This window comes from Oncorhynchus mykiss, chromosome 6 (genome assembly GCF_057628025.1).
Source record: "Oncorhynchus mykiss isolate SJ-2025 chromosome 6, ASM5762802v1, whole genome shotgun sequence".
Lineage (NCBI taxonomy): Eukaryota > Metazoa > Chordata > Actinopteri > Salmoniformes > Salmonidae > Oncorhynchus > Oncorhynchus mykiss.
The window spans coordinates 6,082,794-6,103,256 of NC_143027.1; the positions used below are offsets into that span (position 1 = coordinate 6,082,794).

General features: G+C 40.3%; 1 protein-coding gene across 1 annotated transcript in view; it reads left to right on the plus strand.

Moving 5' to 3' along the window:
- The window catches only part of LOC110510489 (uncharacterized), a 35,612-nt gene extending 15,632 nt beyond the window's left edge, over positions 1-19,980 (plus strand). The window contains exons 5-11 of the mRNA XM_090239237.1: positions 6,932-6,958; positions 8,326-8,658; positions 16,945-17,088; positions 17,359-17,617; positions 17,683-17,780; positions 18,010-18,087; positions 18,181-19,980. Of these exons, the coding sequence (XP_090095363.1) occupies positions 6,932-6,958; positions 8,326-8,658; positions 16,945-17,088; positions 17,359-17,617; positions 17,683-17,780; positions 18,010-18,087; positions 18,181-19,493 (2,252 nt within the window). The 3' untranslated portion in view covers positions 19,494-19,980. The remainder of the gene's footprint in view (positions 1-6,931; positions 6,959-8,325; positions 8,659-16,944; positions 17,089-17,358; positions 17,618-17,682; positions 17,781-18,009; positions 18,088-18,180) is intronic.
- The last annotated feature ends 483 nt before the right edge of the window (positions 19,981-20,463 follow it).

Here is a 20,463-nt window from a genome sequence, read left to right on the forward strand (position 1 = left end):
CAACCTTGCCTACTCTAAACAAGGATTTCTCCTCTGTGGTTCAAACTATAATTATGTCCAAGAGCTATAAACTCCATTATAATTATTTTACCTTAAAACCAGTACCACAAATGACCACAAATTCATTATCCAAATGGCCCTCCCCTGAGGCTGATCAGACCACAAGGGAAAGCCATGATAGAGGTCAAAGGTTATCCCACTCTTTTACAGTCATAGTCCATACCATATTAGACATATTAAAGAACCCTTTATCTAAAGAATTCACTTGTTTAATTAAAACTCAGAAAATAAAACTCCTAATATTCCATATGTGAGTGTAGCCCTTTAAGATTTCTTGTCTCTGGGAAACATGGAAATCCCCTTAAACCCAAACGTTTACTACAAACAAAACCTAATAGTTATGATAATACTATTGTACTCCCTCATCGTTCGTTTAAAATTTCATCAATGTTTCATGTAACTCATTTCAGTCTTTCTCCAAATAGTCTCCTCAAAATGCTTGATAGGAACACCCTGCCATTAGATACCCACAACTGTGATTAGCGTGCACTGTCCCTTTAAAATGAACTAACCCACAATCCACTCTGCGGACCTTTCATTGTTCCCTGTAATGAAAACAGATTATAATGTTAGTATACCTTAACTTCCTGTTAAATGTCACTGGTGTTACCTGAACAATCAAACCAAAATCCATAACCGGGAACTATCACAAACTTTCACAATTCAACTATACAGACCTCCCTCTCTTATAGCCAAATATAGCCCAGTGAACGCCACCAATCAGTGATGGCCACCTAGCAATTTTGTTGCTAGTTTTAGCATCTTTTCAGACTACCCTGACAATATTCAGCTACTTTTAAAAAAGTATTTGGAACTTTGAGTCACTTCACTGAAAAGTGACTCAAAGCTATAATGCACGCATTTTCCCTCTAAATGACACAAACCATTTTCTCTGTCACCCTCAGTCACAACATCATTGCCTGGCGGCAAAAGTGCATTGCGAGTGATGTCAGCAACAGGCGCTCAGCCTGTGCCCAAGCCGCAGCAACTTTCAACGAGTTGCAAATCATTGTTGGCTAACTGCAGCAGCAGTGGTACGGATCCGATAAACCAAACCCAATTTATCACAAATGTTGGATCTTGAATAGAATTTACAACATCAGTCAACATCTCTCAATCACAATTGTGCTGCCAGAAGTACAGAAAAGAGTGTACCTGAACAACGGTCAAATCAATTTGAGTAATGTTATTGTGTATTCAACGTAATGACGCAGTTTTACGTTATCATGCAACAGTTCAACCTACATCTTGGCAAAACCCCCTATTTTTTTCGTAAAAGTAAAATCAAACTTTCTCCAAAATGTAAACGTACCATGTACTTCGCAAAATTTCTAAGAACATTTCGATGGGCACAACTCTATCGTAATTGTCTCTTCGTTATTATTCAGAATTCATTAGATTTAGGTACGTAACTGTCTCTCAATGATACAGTAATTTAAATACGACTCAATTCTCAATACATTATTCCAGCAGATCATTTAGGCAACAGACACCGTCTTCCATCAAAATTCCCTTCGCTATTATTTTGAATGAATTAATCACTCAATTTAACCTAAACAATCTATTAAAAAAGTTCAATTTATATCTTATACAAACACTAGCGACCGTATCTTTCTAGGCAAAACATACAAATTGTTTAATTACAATCAAAAACTCTGATTTTAGTCAGAGCATTTACCAGGAACCAAACCTGGACCTCCCACATGGCAGGTGAGAATTCTACCACTGAACCACCATCACCACTTGAATGACAGCGTTTCCCCGCCAACAACCATATTATTATAATTGTCTGTCGTTGCAAACTCCGGCACCAAGACAATTCTCCGAAAATAGTCCTAATTCAAAATGTCCAAGTTCTTCCCCAGCGAGGATTCTCCTTACTCTTTCTCTCTCGTTTTTCTCTGTATGTACAGCCCACTGTAAAACCATCGCTGCCCCCTGGGGGTCCCCTTTTCCTTTTACATATATAATCATATACAATCCTTTTTCTGTCTCATCTTCTTCTATGTTCTTTTCTACCTCTATCCAATTACTATAGTTATGTTCTACAGTATATTTTTACAATCTAGGTGTATGTATTTATATGATCTATGTATGTGCTGTTTACCGTTACCTAGTTACAATCTATGTGTATGGATTTATATGATTTTCTCCTTTCTGGAAACTTTATCTATAGCGTTGATTGTCGTTCGGATATTAGGTTTTACCTATACAACTATAAGCCATTACCCAGGGGTCGTGAATCCCTAGTTAACCTCTTATTTTGGGTTGTGTCGGAGGATTTTTAAAGTACACCAATATCTCGTATCTCCCTTCACTACTTTAGGCTTCCCTCTCTTCCTTTTTGGACACTATCTCTTTCAGTATTGAAGTGCAGTTATCTTGTTCGCATAGAATTACCTTTCTTTCTCACCAAGCCTAGTTTATATCCTCACCTATTTTAATATATCTACCGCTACTTTTCATAGTCAGACTCATATACAGATAGACTACTTAGGTTAGGACTTTATTTAGGTATGTTTTTTGAATTAATGGCTGTCCTATTTGTACAACACGACCGTACTATCTATCAACACCTATTTAGTGTCCCCGCTTAATCTCTGGCGAACGGGTCTCTGTTATTAAGATTAGTTTTATTTATGGTAGCGCACCTTACCTCAGGTCATCGCGGACCTGCTACAACTGTGTACATTGGTCCTACAAAACCCTGTTTATCTGTTTGGAATAATGAAGCTCCTATCATTGATCAATTCTAAACATTTTTAGAACATCAAATCAAAGATAACTTAAATCATTCCCCCCAAATTCGAGAATAAAGACTATTTACCGTCGTCTTGTAGACTGGAAAAAAGCAATGCCGGTTGGACTCTAGTCACCGTTCCTGTCAACCTGGGGTATTTACCGGCCTGTTATAGAGCCCCAATTTCAGGGGACAGGACTTTGTTCTACGGGACCGCGGCCCGCCCGTGCATGGTTCTCGGCTTGTTTCCTTCGGATGACAGGGACAGATATTTAAGTCCGGCTTCGAAGGACCAATTGTTAAAGGGATATCACAATTCCTATATGTGTTCATTAACCAATTCGATTAAAATCATTATTTCTGTTTCTAGGAATTTGTAAGATCCTTATTTGCATGAAATAGACAGAGACCAGTCTATCACAATTAGTCAATAGTATTTATTCTCGGAGCGCGCTGCCCATAGAACCATGTACAACAGCTTATATATCACATATGACGTCATTGGTTATAAAATGTATCGCCTCCTCTCGACCAGGACAAAACAGGTTCAAAAGTTCATTCCAACTTACTAGCGCACATACATGACACACAATATATCTGGACTATCTCCTGAAGTCTCACCATAGTATATTACTACTTAGCAGACAGTTCCAGATACGGAAAACCTGGAGGGGCTCTCACTGTCTTATTTAATCACCACAGAGTTATAGCTGAGTGGGTTCAAACATAGGTTAATGATCCCCTTTGCTTACTTCAAACACACACAACACATTCCTCTCCAAACTAGTTGGAATGGTGTTTATTATGTTTAATTACTCCTTGTTCATGCTACATAACCTCTAATCCCTAATGGTTAAGTTTCTGAGTAGATTATTTAATCATTCATGTTAAACTTTTGATAAAATCTCTTAAGTAGCTAGGTCACGAAAATCAGAAAAGCTTCGGATGTTTTCACTCCCAGTTACACAACAAATGTTCCTTTTGTTCCATAAAGATGATTTTTATATCCAAAATACAGGCGTTTCTTTGTCGCGTTATGTTCAGAAATCCACAGGAAAGAGCGGTCACCACAACGCAGACATATATTCCAAATAATATCTATAATGTCCACAGAAACATGTCAAACGTTTATAATCAATCTTCAGGTAGTTTTTAAAATAAAATGTGATAATATATCAACCGAGTGAGTAGCTTTTTCCATAACAGCGGGAGGAACAATGGCGGCTTTACTCAGTTGCACAAACCTCACTCTGAGAGCCCCCACCTCTCCACTTACGCAATGTGATCCTTCACGCTCATTTGTCAAAATAAAAGCCTGAAACTATGTATAAAGACTGTTGACACCTTAGGGAAGCCAAATAAAAAAGGAATCTGGTTGATATCGCTTTAATGGAGGATAGGCATGCATAGGAACAAAGAGGTTTCAAAATAAGAGCCACTTCCTGATTGGATTTTCCTCGCCTGCAATATCAGTTCTGTTTTACTCACAGACAATATTTGTACAGTTTTGGAAACTTTAGAGTGTTTTCTATCCTAATCTGACAATTATATGCATATCTAGTTTCTGGGGTTGAGAAATAGGCAGTTTCAAAATGGGTACGTTTTAAAGCCAAAAACAAAAATACTGCCCCCTACACTCAACAAGTTAACAACTAGACTACATCTCTTAACAAAAATATACAACAAATAAAAAATAAAAAAAATATGTCTAAATGCTATTTTTTGAATGTCGTGGGTTTGAGGGAGATCGTTAATCCCATTTTTAAAACTGTCCAAAACAATTTTTAAAAAAAATCACTAAATATTGTTGTTAGAGCCGATGTGGACATATTTGTATAAAAGACAGAACATACAGAACTCCATGTACGTGTGTGTAAATATATGAAATATGAATGTATATGATTAAATATCAGGTACCTTGATGATTTATATTGACCTCATTGACTTATATTCCTTTGTTATAAGTGTACCTTAGTTTTTAACTCCTCCTCTTGACCATTCATTGTACTGTGGTCAGTGTGTTAGTGACAGGATAAAGACAGGAAGTTGGGCCTTCGGGGGAGGGGGAGTCCTAGCTAGACACGGGAGTGGTATAGTCTTTTAACCAGACAACAAACAGGTCATATTATGTATTTTTCACGTAAAGTAATCTATGCTTTAAGTTGATCGGAGAATATGTTTTTTGTGAGATATAATAAGAATAAACCTTTTTGTTGCACCATATCCCTGGATCTCATTGAATGTTTTGGCCGTTTGGGAACTTGGAATGTGGACTGTATGCGTCCGAAACAACCCCACTTCAGGCTTGGGAAGTGGTTCTGGTCAAGAGGAAGGAAGCCCCTACAATCATCAAAATTAAGGAAGAACTCTTCAGATTGTTTTGGCTGGGAAGCATGCAGACGCCTTAACTCAGCCTCCCATACTTACAGTCTTTACCCCCAGCCCTGTCCCCTACACACCCTAACCCAAACTCAGTCTTTACCCCCAGCCCTGTCCCCTGCACACCCTAACCCAAACTCAGCCTTTACCCCCAGCCCTGTCCCCTACACACCCTAACCCAAACTCAGTCTTTACCCCCAGGCCTGTCCCCTACACACCCTAACCCAAACTCAGTCTTTACCCCCAGCCCTGTCCCCTGTCCCCTGTCCCCTACACACCCTAACCCAAACTCAGTCTTTACCCCCAGCCCTGTCCCCTACACACCCTAACCCAAACTCAGCCTTTACCTCCAGCCCTGTCCCCTAAACACCCTAACCCAAACTCAGCCTTTACCGTCAGCCCTGTCCCCTGTCCCCTACACACCCTAACCCAAACGCAGTTCCCAACATTGACCAGCATGTGGTAATGATACTCTCTTCTCAGACAGTAAATGACCACCAGTCAGCTACATTTCTTTCGTTAGGAGGGGATGGAAAAGCATTGAGACTATTTGTCATGGAAGCAATTTCACTCATTTACTCATGTGAATGTGTCCAAAGAGATAAGAGAAGCTAATATTGATAGTCACTGTTAAATCTTTACAGCTCAGGATAATATGACTATAATTAAAGACCATCACTACCATCTGCTGGCTGGATCGGTCTTCTGATTAGAATGGAAACAGTTTTCAGAACTTCAGAGATGATGAACTAAAATATGATGATTGAAGACGGCACCATGCTGCATAAACTCTCTAATGTTGGTCTCAAGTTAACAAGGTCACAAACCCTCTAATGTTGGTCTCTAGTTAACAAGGTCACAAAACCTCTAATGTTGGTCTCTAGTTAACAAGGTCACAAACCCTCTAATGTTGGTCTCTAGTTAACAAGGTCACAAAACCTCTAATGTTGGTCTCTAGTTAACAAGGTCACAAACCCTCTAATGTTGGTCTCTAGTTAACAAGGTCACAAAACCTATAATGTTGGTCTCTAGTTAACAAGGTCACAAACCCTCTAATGTTGGTCACTAGTTAACAAGGTCACAAACCCTCTAATGTTGGTCACTAGTTAACAAGGTCACAAACCCCGAAACATTTTTACATTTTACCAGACTCTCTGTAGTGAGTATTCATTTTCATACTTTTTTAGTAATTGAAACCACAACTCTGGCATTGCAAGCACTATGCTCTACCAACTGAGCTACATTCTAAATTCTGATTTTAACCCTAACCCACATTGGTAACCTTATGCCTAACATTAAACTAAGATCAGAAATGTACATTTCTGTTTTCATGACATTTTATGATAGGCCTGTAGACAATTTAGACTTTGTGACTGGGTTTTCTAATAACTAGAGGCTGTGGGGAAGCGTTTACTCCAAGTGCCTGAGCAAATGGGAAAGTTGTGTCTCAGTATAGGACTGAGGTGTAGATTGTTCTGTAAAAACGTGTAGATATGCACATATAGTGACTATTAGAGTGGTTATGGATTTAAATCAACTATTTTGAATGTGAAGTGGAGGACGTGAAGACCAGTAAAGGTAAGAGGAGATCTCAGTATATTTCACTTTCCAAACTAGACACAACAGTCCTGTTTTAAAACAATGAGGACTGGAGACAGAGGAAGGGATGTTTGTATCTGTGTGATTGAGCAAAAGAGAGAATTTGATGAATGGTAATGATGTAAATATGAATGTTTTCTCTTTTTATTGCAGTTAAAATGGCAGAGTCCAGAGTTCATAGTAAGTCACCATGCTATAATTAATGATTAACTTTTCTTTCATGTATCTGGGAGAACAGAACTAAACCAACTATTGAAAATGAAATGTGTTTGTGGTTTTATTTGTCTTTATGTGTAAATGTGTGTCTGGATGAAATGTGTTTGTAACATGAGGAGTTGTAGCTGAGTTTGTGTCTGTGAGAAACAGCTCTACTGCTCCACAGTGACCTCTCCCTCCAAACATCTCTTTATTATAGAACCCATTTAATCCAGTCTGACACAATATGGAAGAAAATCAACCTTTTGTACTTTACTGGCTCTAGAGAAGTTAAAGTTGTACATATCAACAAATAAGTTGGGCTCCTGAGTGGAGCAGCAGTCTGTGGTGCTGTGTCTCAGTGTGAGAGGTGTCTCTACAGACTTCAATTCCAGGCTGTATCACATGATTGGGAGTGGCATAGGGCAGAGCACAATTGGTCCAGTGTTGTCTGGGTGTCATTGTAAATAAGAATTTGTTCTGAACTGACTTGCCTCGTGAAATAAATATATATCCAGAGCAATTAGGATTCAGTGCCTTGCTCAAGGGCATATCAACACATGTTATCCTAGTTTCCTCAGGGATTCAACCCAGCAACGTTTGGGTTACTGGTCCAATGCTCTTAAGTGCTCAGCTTCCTGACAAACAAGTCTGTCTAATGGGATAATACAGAGCCTCTCATTTATTCATATTTTATAATTTATTTTAAACGCCTGTATCTGTACTTGATTGTATAGGTTTGAGGGTATTGGCATGTGGGGATTAGGGCATGGGGGTAACAGGACTGGGGTGTGTGGGTCATTGAGTTTAGGTGTGTGGGTAAGTGGGCTGAGGTATATAGATATTGAGGTTGAGGAATAGGGGTAACAGGACTGGGGTGTGTGGGTCATTGAGTTTAGGTGTGTGGGTAAGTGGGCTGAGGTATATAGATATTGAGGTTGAGGAATAGGGGTAAATATCTGTTCATGTTATTATAGACAGAGCACTCTGTCACAACTGTGACCAAGAATAAAACATACTTTTAAATAAATAAATAATCAAAATGGATGACATGTTAGGCTACTAGTGGCATAAGATTAGCATAGTGGCATGTCTGGGAAAGATGTGGGAACAAATGGGATAATATCATTCTAGATTGTAGCATCACATTCTTCTATGACATATAGACTTTCCTTCAAATGAATCTGTCTGTCTGGGATTGTGGGGGTTGTAGTTTAGAATTGACATGGTCCTGGTTGTTGTATGTCTGTTGTAGTTATTAATTCAGATGTGTTTATAAATGTACTGAGAGGATTTGTGTTCCTGACACAGATGATGTCATTAAACATGAAATGTTCTCTCTTTCTGAACAGATCAGTTTAAACTCACCACTAAAAACAATGTGAGGGCTAATGTTGGTGAAGAGGTCACCCTCCCCTTTCACCTCTCACCTGACACCAGTGCTGTTGCCACGACGATCAGGTGGTTTAAAGGGACAGAGTGTATTTACCTGTATAAGAATGGCCAGGTGACAGAGAGGAGTGGCTATGAGGGCAGAGTGAGTCTGATCACCCAGGAGCTGAAGAGAGGCAACGTGTCTCTGAGGCTGAGAGACTTCAGTTGGTCAGATAGAGGAGTCTACATCTGTCAGGTCATCCATGGAGAACAGAAGGAGGAGGCTGCAGTGGGTTTATGGAACAGAGGAGGTAAGTGTTCTAGAACTCCAGTAATGTTTCTAAACACCTAAACAACAACAATAACAACCAGTCTCTTTCCCTGTACAGAACACTTGTACTATCTCATGTAGGTAGGAGTTCATAGTAGGAGTTACAGATGAATAGACTAGATTAATTCTGAATATCAACTAGTTACAATGCATATTACCATCACTCTGAGCTTTGAGCTGGTCCTAAAGCATTAGAACCATTCCAACATTACTGTCACGTCCCTTGATTGTCATTAGTAATGAATGTGATGAACACTCACACCCCTCTGATGAACATCACATCACTATGGTATTTGAGAGGATAATGTGACAGATGGTGATTTGAAGGTCATGATAATAACTAATACATTCTGTTTTACATGATCATTATTCATGACTCTCCATCTTGGATAATGGATGATCAGAAGCAGTACAGGGTGAGTAATTACTTATTTGTCTGTTTTGTTGATTGACAACTAATAACACAAGACACTGTGTTAACTAACCTCCAGATGAGCTTCAATGCCAACTCTCCTTCTGTTGCCTCCAACTGCTCTTAAATGCAAGTAAAACTGAATGCTCTTCAACCGATCGCTGCCCGCCCTTCCAACATCACTACTCTGGACGGTTCTGACTTAGAATATATGGACAACTATAAATACCTAGGTGTCTGGTTAGACTGTAAACACTCACATTAAGCATCTCCAATCCAAATTTACATCTAGAATAGGAATCCTATTTTGCAACAATGCATTCTTCACTCATGCAGCCAAACCCTAACCATCCTACCGATCCTTGACTTCGGCGATGTCATTTACAAAATAGCCTCCAACACTCGACTCAGCAAATTGGATGCAGTCTATCACAGTGCCATCTGTTTTGTCACCAATTTGGTCACCAAACCCGATATACTACCCACCACTGTGACCTGTATGCTCTCGTTGGCTGGCCCTCACTTCATATTCGTCGCCAAACCCACTGGGTCCAGGTCATCTATAAGTCTTTGCTAGGAAAAGCCCCGCCTTATCTCAGCTCACTGGTCACCAAAGCAGCACCCACCCGTAGCACGCACTCCAGCAGGTATATTTCACTGTCAGGGCAGCTCACAGATCACTGCACCTGTACATATTGCATCTGTAAATAGCCCATCTGTAAATAGCCCATCTGTAAATAGCCCATCTGTAAATAGCCCATCTGTAAATAGCCCATCTGTAAATAGCCCATCTGTAAATAGCCCATCTGTAAATAGCCCATCAAATGACCTCAGCCCCATACTGTTATTTATTTATTTTATTTTGCTCCACCCCAGTATCTCTACTTGCTATTATTATTATCTATTTACTTTCCTCTACACTCATCTTCTGCACATCACTCCGGTGTTTAATTGCTATATTGTAATTATTTTGCCACAATGGCCTATTTATTGCCTTACCTCCTACCTCATTTGCACATACTGTATATACGTAGACATTTATACTGTATTATTGACTGTATGTTTGTTTATTCTATGTGTAACTCTGTGTTGTTGTCGAACTGCTTTGCTTTATCTTGGCCAGGTCGCAGTTGTAAATGAGAACTTGTTCTCAACTTGCCTACCTGGTTAAATAAAGGTGTTCTCAACTAGCCTACCTGGTTAAATAAAGGTGTTCTCAACTAGCCTACCTGGTTAAATAAAGGTGTTCTCAACTAGCCTACCTGGTTAAATAAAGGTGTTCTCAACTAGCCTACCTGGTTAAATAAAGGTGTTCTCAACTAGCCTACCTGGTTAAATAAAGGTGTTCTCAACTAGCCTACCTGGTTAAATAAAGGTGTTCTCAACTAGCCTACCTGGTTAAATAAAGGTGTTCTCAACTTGCCTACCTGGTTAAATAAAGGTGTTCTCAACTAGCCTACCTGGTTAAATAAAGGTGTTCTCAACTAGCCTACCTGGTTAAATAAAGGTGTTCTCAACTAGCCTACCTGGTTAAATAAAGGTGTTCTCAACTAGCCTACCTGGTTAAATAAAGGTGTTCTCAACTAGCCTACCTGGTTAAATAAAGGTGTTCTCAACTGGCCTACCTGGTTAAATAAAGGTGTTCTCAACTGGCCTACCTGGTTAAATAAAGGTGTTCTCAACTAGCCTACCTGGTTAAATAGGTAGGTGTTCTCAACTAGCCTACCTGGTTAAATAGGTAGGTGTTCTCAACTAGCCTACCTGGTTAAATAAAGGTGTTCTCAACTAGCCTACCTGGTTAAATAAAGGTGTTCTCAACTAGCCTACCTGGTTAAATAAAGGTGTTCTCAACTAGCCTACCTAGTTAAATAAAGGTGTTCTCAACTAGCCTACCTGGTTAAATAAAGGTGTTCTCAACTAGCCTACCTGGTTAAATAAAGGTGTTCTCAACTAGCCTACCTGGTTAAATAAAGGTGTTCTCAACTAGCCTACCTGGTTAAATAAAGGTGTTCTCAACTAGCCTACCTGGTTAAATAAAGGTGTTCTCAACTGGCCTACCTGGTTAAATAAAGGTGTTCTCAACTAGCCTACCTGGTTAAATAAAGGTGTTCTCAACTGGTCTACCTGGTTAAATAAAGGTGTTCTCAACTGGCCTACCTGGTTAAATAAAGGTGTTCTCAACTGGCCTACCTGGTTAAATAAAGGTGTTCTCAACTAGCCTACCTGGTTAAATAAAGGTGTTCTCAACTAGCCTACCTGGTTAAATAAAGGTGTTCTCAACTAGCCTACCTGGTTAAATAAAGGTGTTCTCAACTTGCCTACCTGGTTAAATAAAGATGTTCTCAACTAGCCTACCTGGTTAAATAAAGGTGTTCTCAACTAGCCTACCTGGTTAAATAAAGATGTTCTCAACTAGCCTACCTGGTTAAATAAAGATGTTCTCAACTGGCCTACCTGGTTAAATAAAGATGTTCTCAACTTGCCTACCTGGTTAAATAAAGATGTTCTCAACTAGCCTACCTGGTTAAATAAAGGTGTTCTCAACTAGCCTACCTGGTTAAATAAAGATGTTCTCAACTAGCCTACCTGGTTAAATAAAGGTGTTCTCAACTTGCCTACCTGGTTAAATAAAGATGTTCTCAACTAGCCTACCTGGTTAAATAAAGATGTTCTCAACTAGCCTACCTGGTTAAATAAAGGTGTTCTCAACTAGCCTACCTGGTTAAATAAAGGTGTTCTCAACTAGCCTACCTGGTTAAATAAAGGTGTTCTCAACTAGCCTACCTGGTTAAATAAAGGTGTTCTCAACTAGCCTACCTGGTTAAATAAAGGTGTTCTCAACTTGCCTACCTGGTTAAATAAAGATGTTCTCAACTAGCCTACCTGGTTAAATAAAGGTGTTCTCAACTAGCCTACCTGGTTAAATAAAGATGTTCTCAACTAGCCTACCTGGTTAAATAAAGATGTTCTCAACTGGCCTACCTGGTTAAATAAAGATGTTCTCAACTTGCCTACCTGGTTAAATAAAGATGTTCTCAACTAGCCTACCTGGTTAAATAAAGGTGTTCTCAACTAGCCTACCTGGTTAAATAAAGGTGTTCTCAACTAGCCTACCTGGTTAAATAAAGGTGTTCTCAACTAGCCTACCTGGTTAAATAAAGGTGTTCTCAACTAGCCTACCTGGTTAAATAAAGGTGTTCTCAACTAGCCTACCTGGTTAAATAAAGGTGTTCTCAACTAGCCTACCTGGTTAAATAAAGGTGTTCTCAACTAGCCTACCAGGTTAAATAAAGGTGTTCTCAACTAGCCTACCTGGTTAAATAAAGGTGTTCTCAACTAGCCGACCTGGTTAAATAAAGGTGTTCTCAACTAGCCTACCTGGTTAAATAAAGGTGTTCTCAACTAGCCTACCTGGTTAAATAAAGGTGTTCTCAACTAGCCTACCTGGTCAAATAAAGGTGTTCTAAACTAGCCTACCTGGTTAAATAAAGGTGTTCTCAACTAGCCTACCTGGTTAAATAAAGGTGTTCTCAACTTGCCTACCTGGTTAAATAAAGGTGTTCTCAACTAGCCTACCTGGTTAAATAAAGGTGTTCTCAACTAGCCTACCTGGTTAAATAAAGGTGTTCTCAACTAGCCTACCTGGTTAAATAAAGGTGTTCTCAACTAGCCTACCTGGTTAAATAAAGGTGTTCTCCACTAGCCTACCTGGTTAAATAAAGGTGTTCTCCACTAGCCTACCTGGTTAAATAAAGGTGTTCTCAACTAGCCTACCTGGTTAAATAAAGATGTTCTCAACTAGCCTACCTGGTTAAATAAAGGTGTTCTCAACTAGCCTACCTGGTTAAATAAAGGTGTTCTCAACTAGCCTACCTGGTTAAATAAAGGTGTTCTCAACTAGCCTACCTGGTTAAATAAAGGTGTTCTCAACTAGCCTACCTGGTTAAATAAAGGTGTTCTCAACTAGCCTACCTGGTTAAATAAAGGTGTTCTCAACTAGCCTACCTGGTTAAATAAAGGTGTTCTCAACTGGCCTACCTGGTTAAATAAAGGTGTTCTCAACTAGCCTACCTGGTTAAATAAAGGTGTTCTCAACTAGCCTACCTGGTTAAATAAAGGTGTTCTCAACTAGCCTACCTGGTTAAATAAAGGTGTTCTCAACTAGCCTACCAGGTTAAATAAAGGTGTTCTCAACTAGCCTACCAGGTTAAATAAAGGTGTTCTCAACTAGCCTACCTGGTTAAATAAAGGTGTTCTCAACTAGCCTACCTGGTTAAATAAAGGTGTTCTCCACTAGCCTACCTGGTTAAATAAAGGTGTTCTCAACTAGCCTACCTGGTTAAATAAAGATGTTCTCAACTAGCCTACCTGGTTAAATAAAGGTGTTCTCAACTAGCCTACCTGGTTAAATAAAGGTGTTCTCAACTAGCCTACCTGGTTAAATAAAGGTGTTCTCAACTAGCCTACCTGGTTAAATAAAGGTGTTCTCAACTAGCCTACCTGGTTAAATAAAGGTGTTCTCAACTAGCCTACCTGGTTAAATAAAGGTGTTCTCAACTAGCCTACCTGGTTAAATAAAGGTGTTCTCAACTGGCCTACCTGGTTAAATAAAGGTGTTCTCAACTAGCCTACCTGGTTAAATAAAGGTGTTCTCAACTAGCCTACCTGGTTAAATAAAGGTGTTCTCAACTAGCCTACCTGGTTAAATAAAGGTGTTCTCAACTAGCCTACCTGGTTAAATAAAGGTGTTCTCTACTAGCCTACCTGGTTAAATAAAGGTGTTCTCTACTAGCCTACCTGGTTAAATAAAGGTGTTCTCAACTAGCCTACCTGGTTAAATAAAGGTGTTCTCTACTAGCCTACCTGGTTAAATAAAGGTGTTCTCAACTGGCCTACCTGGTTAAATAAAGGTGTTCTCTACTAGCCTACCTGGTTAAATAAAGGTGTTCTCAACTAGCCTACCTGGTTAAATAAAGGTGTTCTCTACTAGCCTACCTGGTTAAATAAAGGTGTTCTCAACTAGCCTACCTGGTTAAATAAAGGTGTTCTCTACTAGCCTACCTGGTTAAATAAAGGTGTTCTCAACTAGCCGACCTGGTTAAATAAAGGTGTTCTCTACTAGCCTACCTGGTTAAATAAAGGTGTTCTCTACTAGCCTACCTGGTTAAATAAAGGTGTTCTCAACTGGCCTACCTGGTTAAATAAAGGTGTTCTCAACTGGCCTACCTGGTTAAATAAAGGTGTTCTCAACTAGCCTACCTGGTTAAATAAAGGTGTTCTCAACTAGCCGACCTGGTTAAATAAAGGTGTTCTCTACTAGCCTACCTGGTTAAATAAAGGTGTTCTCTACTAGCCTACCTGGTTAAATAAAGGTGTTCTCAACTGGCCTACCTGGTTAAATAAAGGTGTTCTCTACTAGCCTACCTGGTTAAATAAAGGTGTTCTCTACTAGCCTACCTGGTTAAATAAAGGTGTTCTCAACTGGCCTACCTGGTTAAATAAAGGTGTTCTCAACTGGCCTACCTGGTTAAATAAAGGTGTTCTCAACTTGCCTACCTGGTTAAATAAAGATGTTCTCAACTAGCCTACCTGGTTAAATAAAGGTGTTCTCAACTAGCCTACCTGGTTAAATAAAGGTGTTCTCAACTAGCCGACCTGGTTAAATAAAGGTGTTCTCTACTAGCCTACCTGGTTAAATAAAGGTGTTCTCAACTGGCCTACCTGGTTAAATAAAGGTGTTCTCAACTAGCCTACCTGGTTAAATAAAGGTGTTCTCAACTAGCCTACCTGGTTAAATAAAGGTGTTCTCAACTAGCCTACCTGGTTAAATAAAGGTGTTCTCAACTAGCCTACCTGGTTAAATAAAGGTGTTCTCTACTAGCCTACCTGGTTAAATAAAGGTGTTCTCAACTAGCCTACCTGGTTAAATAAAGGTGTTCTCAACTAGCCTACCTGGTTAAATAAAGGTGTTCTCAACTAGCCTACCTGGTTAAATAAAGGTGTTCTCAACTAGCCTACCTGGTTAAATAAAGGTGTTCTCAACTAGCCTACCTGGTTAAATAAAGGTGTTCTCAACTAGCCTACCTGGTTAAATAAAGGTGTTCTCAACTAGCCTACCTGGTTAAATAAAGGTAAAATAAAATACATTTAAAAAGACAAAGAACAGACCAGAGTGTTAATCTGATACTATAAAAACTACAGGCCTTGTGAACAGCAGTGTGTCTTCTTCAAGGCTACAAATTAAATCAGTTTCTTTACATTTATCAAAACTCTCACCCAAGTGTTCTCAAGGTAGGTTGGATTAAGATGTATAGATGTTCTTCAAATTATCCAGATTTTACACAAATGATCTTCCATAGAGAACAACATTTCACATAGTCCTCCCACAATATATCTGCCATAGAGGTCAACATTTCACACACCAAAATGAAAATAGAATCAGCTTGAATTCAGCTTGATGTCTTATTATGAAGCATTCAGTCATTCTCAGACTGCTTACATAGTAGCACTGCTTACATCCCTTTCCCTAGATGTACATTAGTAATGAATGTGATGAACAGTCATTCCAATATAATGTATGGTATTTTATTAAGTTATGTAATGAGACAGAAATTCAATGAACAATAATAACTAATGCATTCTCTTTTACATGATCATTATTCATGACTCTCCATCTTGGATAATGGATGATCAGTATTGGGTGAGTAATTACTTATTTGTCTGTTTTGTTTATTGACAACCAATAACACAAGACAAAGAACAGACCAGAGATGTTCTTCAAATTATCAAGAATTTTCATATCATAGATCTCCCACAATATATCTGCTATGGAGGTCAACATTTCACATAGTCCTCCCACTATATATCTGCTATAGAGGTCAACATTTCACATAGTCCTCCCACTGTATATCTGCCATAGAGGTCAATATTTCACATAGTCCTCCCACTATATAGCTGCCATAGAGGTCAATATTTCACATAGTCCTCCCACTATATATCTGCCATAGAGGTCAATATTTCACATAGTCCTCCCACTATATATCTGCCATAGAGGTCAATATTTCACATAGTCCTCCCACTATATATCTGCCATGGAGGTCAACATTTCACATAGTCCTCCCACTATACATCTGCCATAGAGGTCAATATTTCACATAGTCCTCCCACTATATAGCTGCCATAGAGGTCAATATTTCACATAGTCCTCCCACTATATATCTGCCATAGAGGTCAATATTTCACATAGTCCTCCCACTATATATCTGCCATAGAGGTCAATATTTCACATAGTCCTCCCACTATATATCTGCCATAGAGGTCAATATTTCACATAGTCCTCCCACTATATATCTGCCATAGAGGTCAATATTTCACATAGTCCTCCCACTATATATCTGCCATAGAGGTCAATATTTCACATAGTCCTCCCACTATATATCTGCTATAGAGGTCAATATTTCACATAGTCCTCCCACTATATATCTGCTATAGAGGTCAACATTTCACATAGTTCTCCCACTATATATATTTCACATTCCAAAATGAACATGGAATCAGCTTGAATTCAGTATCTTTACATTTATCAAAACTCTCCCCAAATGTTCTCAAGGTAGGTTGTATTATGATGTCATATGTTCTTCACATTCTAATGAATGTATATTCTATAGAACCCTGCCTCCTGACACAATATCCTGTATCTGCCATAGAGCACAATGCTGGTTATCACAAACAATGAAAATAATAATTTGATCAGACAAAGACCAATAACAAAACAACATTATTTATGAAGTTAACCAGATCTCATTGGTGCCCACAGTCCCTACATGAGGGAGGCTTGAGTGACAGGAGAAATTTGATTGGTCCTGTTTGTTCTGTATATAGTGATGTACCACACAGAACTCACCTCTCTGTTTTACACCATAGCCTCAGGTTCACTGTATTTACAATGTGAGACCCATAAGGACAAGCTGAAGAGGGAGGCATCAGCTGGTGAGCTTGGTAAGTATGAGAGAGTCTGGAGGAGAGAGGATTGAATCAGGGAACATGAGTGATGTCATTCAGTTTTTCAGACTAATTCATTTGTAATGTATCCAATAGTCAATAGACCAGTTGATGATTGGTTCAGCTCAGATAACTGTTGACTGGAGGAAATAATTACTAATAATTGTACCACCTCCATCAAATGATAATGTCTTTATAGACATACTATTGAATTAATTAATACATTACTTATTCAAACAACCAATTAAATATGTTAATTTCTCTCAGAGTTGAAGATGTTTAAAGAGATGATGAATCAACTAGAGGACAGCAACCACAGACTGGGAGAGAAGGACAAACTACTGGGAGAGAAGGACAAACTACTGGAAGAGAGAGACAAACAACTGGAAGAGAGAGACAAACAACTGGAAGAGAGAGACAAACTACTGGAAGAGAGAGACAAACTACTGGAGGGAAAAGAAAATGAACTAAAAGAGAGGAGACAGGAAGTAGAAGAGAGGAGACAGGAAGTAGAAGAGAGGAGAAACCCAGAACTCCCCTTCAGTAGGTCTATGTGCCTTCATGTGTCACTGAGGTAAATGTTCCCATTCTAAATGGTTGTTCTATTATTCTAGAACATGGAGAGATGTCAGATACAGGTTCCATCCTCGCAGTCAGGAGGAGAAACAGCAAGGACCTTCCTCCATTCAGTGAGTTATCAATATTGTCCTGTTGTCTCCTACTGTTTCTAGTCTATAGTGGTCCATCCTTCACTTAGTGAGTTATCAATGTTGTCTCAAAATTTCGTTATCTTAAAATTCTCTATTTTCACCAATAATCTATATTTCAATATGATGTGTAATGTATTTGTTTATACTATGTCTTAAATGTGTCTCTGATGAGTCAGTATGTTGACCAGTTCTCTATGTTGTGTTACAGTGGGAGGAGAGACCTCTGATACAGACCCCACACTTCCACTGAGGAGGACAAACAGCATGGAGTTTATTCCTCCAGATAGTGAGTTATGGGTGTAGATGATATTATATTAGACAATGTTGTACATCCTCCAGAGAGTCAGAGTGTTGATCAGTGCTGTGTGTTGTGTTGCAGTGGGAGGAGAGAGCAGCAGTCCAGACTCCCCAGTGTCTCCCAGTGTGTCTGAGCTGAGACTGGTGCTGCTGGGGAGGACTGGGGCTGGGAGGAGTGCAGCAGGAAACACCATCCTGGGCAGAGAGGAGTTTGGGGCCCAGGCCAGCCCCTCTGCAGTGACCCAGAGGACTAAGAGGAGAGAGGGGGACGTGTGTGGGAGACGTCTGGTGCTGGTGGACACTCCAGACTGGTTCTGTCCTGGACTCTCTCTGAAGGAAATGAGACAGGATGTGGGGCTCTGTGTCCGTCTGTCTGCCCCGGGACCCCATGCCTTCCTCCTGGTCATACCAGTGGAGCCCTCTAAGTGGGAGGAGAGAGGGGTGCTGGAGAGAATGGAGGAGATGTTTGGGGAGGATTTTTGGGGACACACTGTGATTCTATTCACCCATGATGATGGACTGAAAGAGCAGAGCATTGAGGAGTTTCTCCAAGCAGGAAGTCAGGACCTCCAGCAGCTTGTAGAGAAAAGTGGGAGCAGGTACCACGTCCTCAACATTAGGGACAGGGCCCATGGCACTCAGGTATCAGAGCTGCTGGATCAGGTAGAGGAGATGGTGGCAGGAAACAGAGAGAGATTCTACAGCAGTCAGACCTACCAAGAGGCAGAGGACCAGGTTAGAGAGATGGAGGGGAAGATCCAGAGAGAGAGAGGAGAGAGGAAACAGAGGGAGGAGAGAGACTTGAGAGAGAGGCTTCAGAAGGAGTTGCAGGACTCTCTGATAAAGATAGAGGGAGTGATCCAGGAACATGAGGGAGATATCAGAACACTCAGTGAAAGAACCAGTGAACTGGAGAGACAGGTGGAAGAAGAGAGGGATGAGGAGAAGAAAAGAGAGCTGGAGAGGGAGCTGAAGAGGGAGTCTGATAGGAGGGAGGAGATGGAGAGAAAGCTGGAGAGATTTAGAGAGAAGAGAGAGAATGAGAGGAGGGAGATGGAGGAGAGACACAGACAGGAGATAGAGGAGATGATGGAGAACTATGAAGGAGAGGCCAGAGTTGAAGCAGAGAGAAACCTGATGAAGATAGTCCTACCTGAGTTACAGAGGAATATCATGATCTCACAGACAAAGATGGAGAGGGAGTTCAGCAGACAGATGAAAGAGAAGAATATAGAGATGGAGAGACTAAGACAGAACTTGAAAGAAGTCAGGGAAGCTCACTCAGTGTTGCAGAAGGGACTGGAACGAGAGGGGAAAGGTCAGAGGGCACTGATAGGGTTGTTGGGCTGGGTCAGGAGAAACTCATCAAGTTGGCTTCTCCACAATCTGATATGATTCACCATCACCGTCTATGATGACGAACCAGACCAGGTCTACTGTCCACTGTACCGTGGGGGGTGACCATGGATCATGGTGGTCATGGGGAAAACAGGACAGAATCATGTCTGGTCCAGTCTACAGTGTCAAGAGAAGGAGGGGAGGGAGGTCTGTAAAGATCTTGATGAGACGTAAAACACAATTCCAATCCAACGTAGATTATTGACCTTTGCACTGCAGACCTTTAGAATGGAGAGGGTTATGGGGGGTCAGGAGGTCAGCGGGCGGAGTCAGAGACTGAGAACTCTAAAGATCTGAGTGAGACTTTTACTCAGTGTTTGAGGAGGTCTACTATTGAACAGAGAACCATACTGTATTTACCACACACTACTTCCTGTTCTTATTCAAATTGTTTCATGTTGAAACTTTAAATATACACTGAGTGCACAAAACATTAAGAACACCTTCCTAAAGGTGTTACAATAAAATGTAACTTTGTAAGACATCAGTGTTTGGACATTGTTTGTCTTGCATGATTCTCTACCGTACAGAGCTGAGCTGTCAACACTGAGCTGTCAACACTGAGCTGTCAACACTGAGTTGTCAACACTGAGTTGTCAACACTGAGCTGTCAACACTGAGATGTAAACACTGAGGTGTCAACACTGAGGTGTCAACACTGAGGTGTCAACACTGAGCTGTCAACACTGAGATGTCAACACTGAGCTGTCAACACGGAGCTGTCAACACTGAGCTGCTGTCAACACGGAGCTGTCAACACGGAGCTGTCAACACGGAGCTGTCAACACGGAGCTGTCAACACGGAGCTGTCAAAACTGAGCTGTCAAAACTGAGCTGTCAACACTGAGCTGTCAACACTGAGCTGTCAACACTGAGCTGTCAACACTGAGCTGTCAACACTGAGCTGTCAACACTGAGCTGTCAACAGTAGGCTGGTCTCTACATGATACTGCTACTACTACTGCTA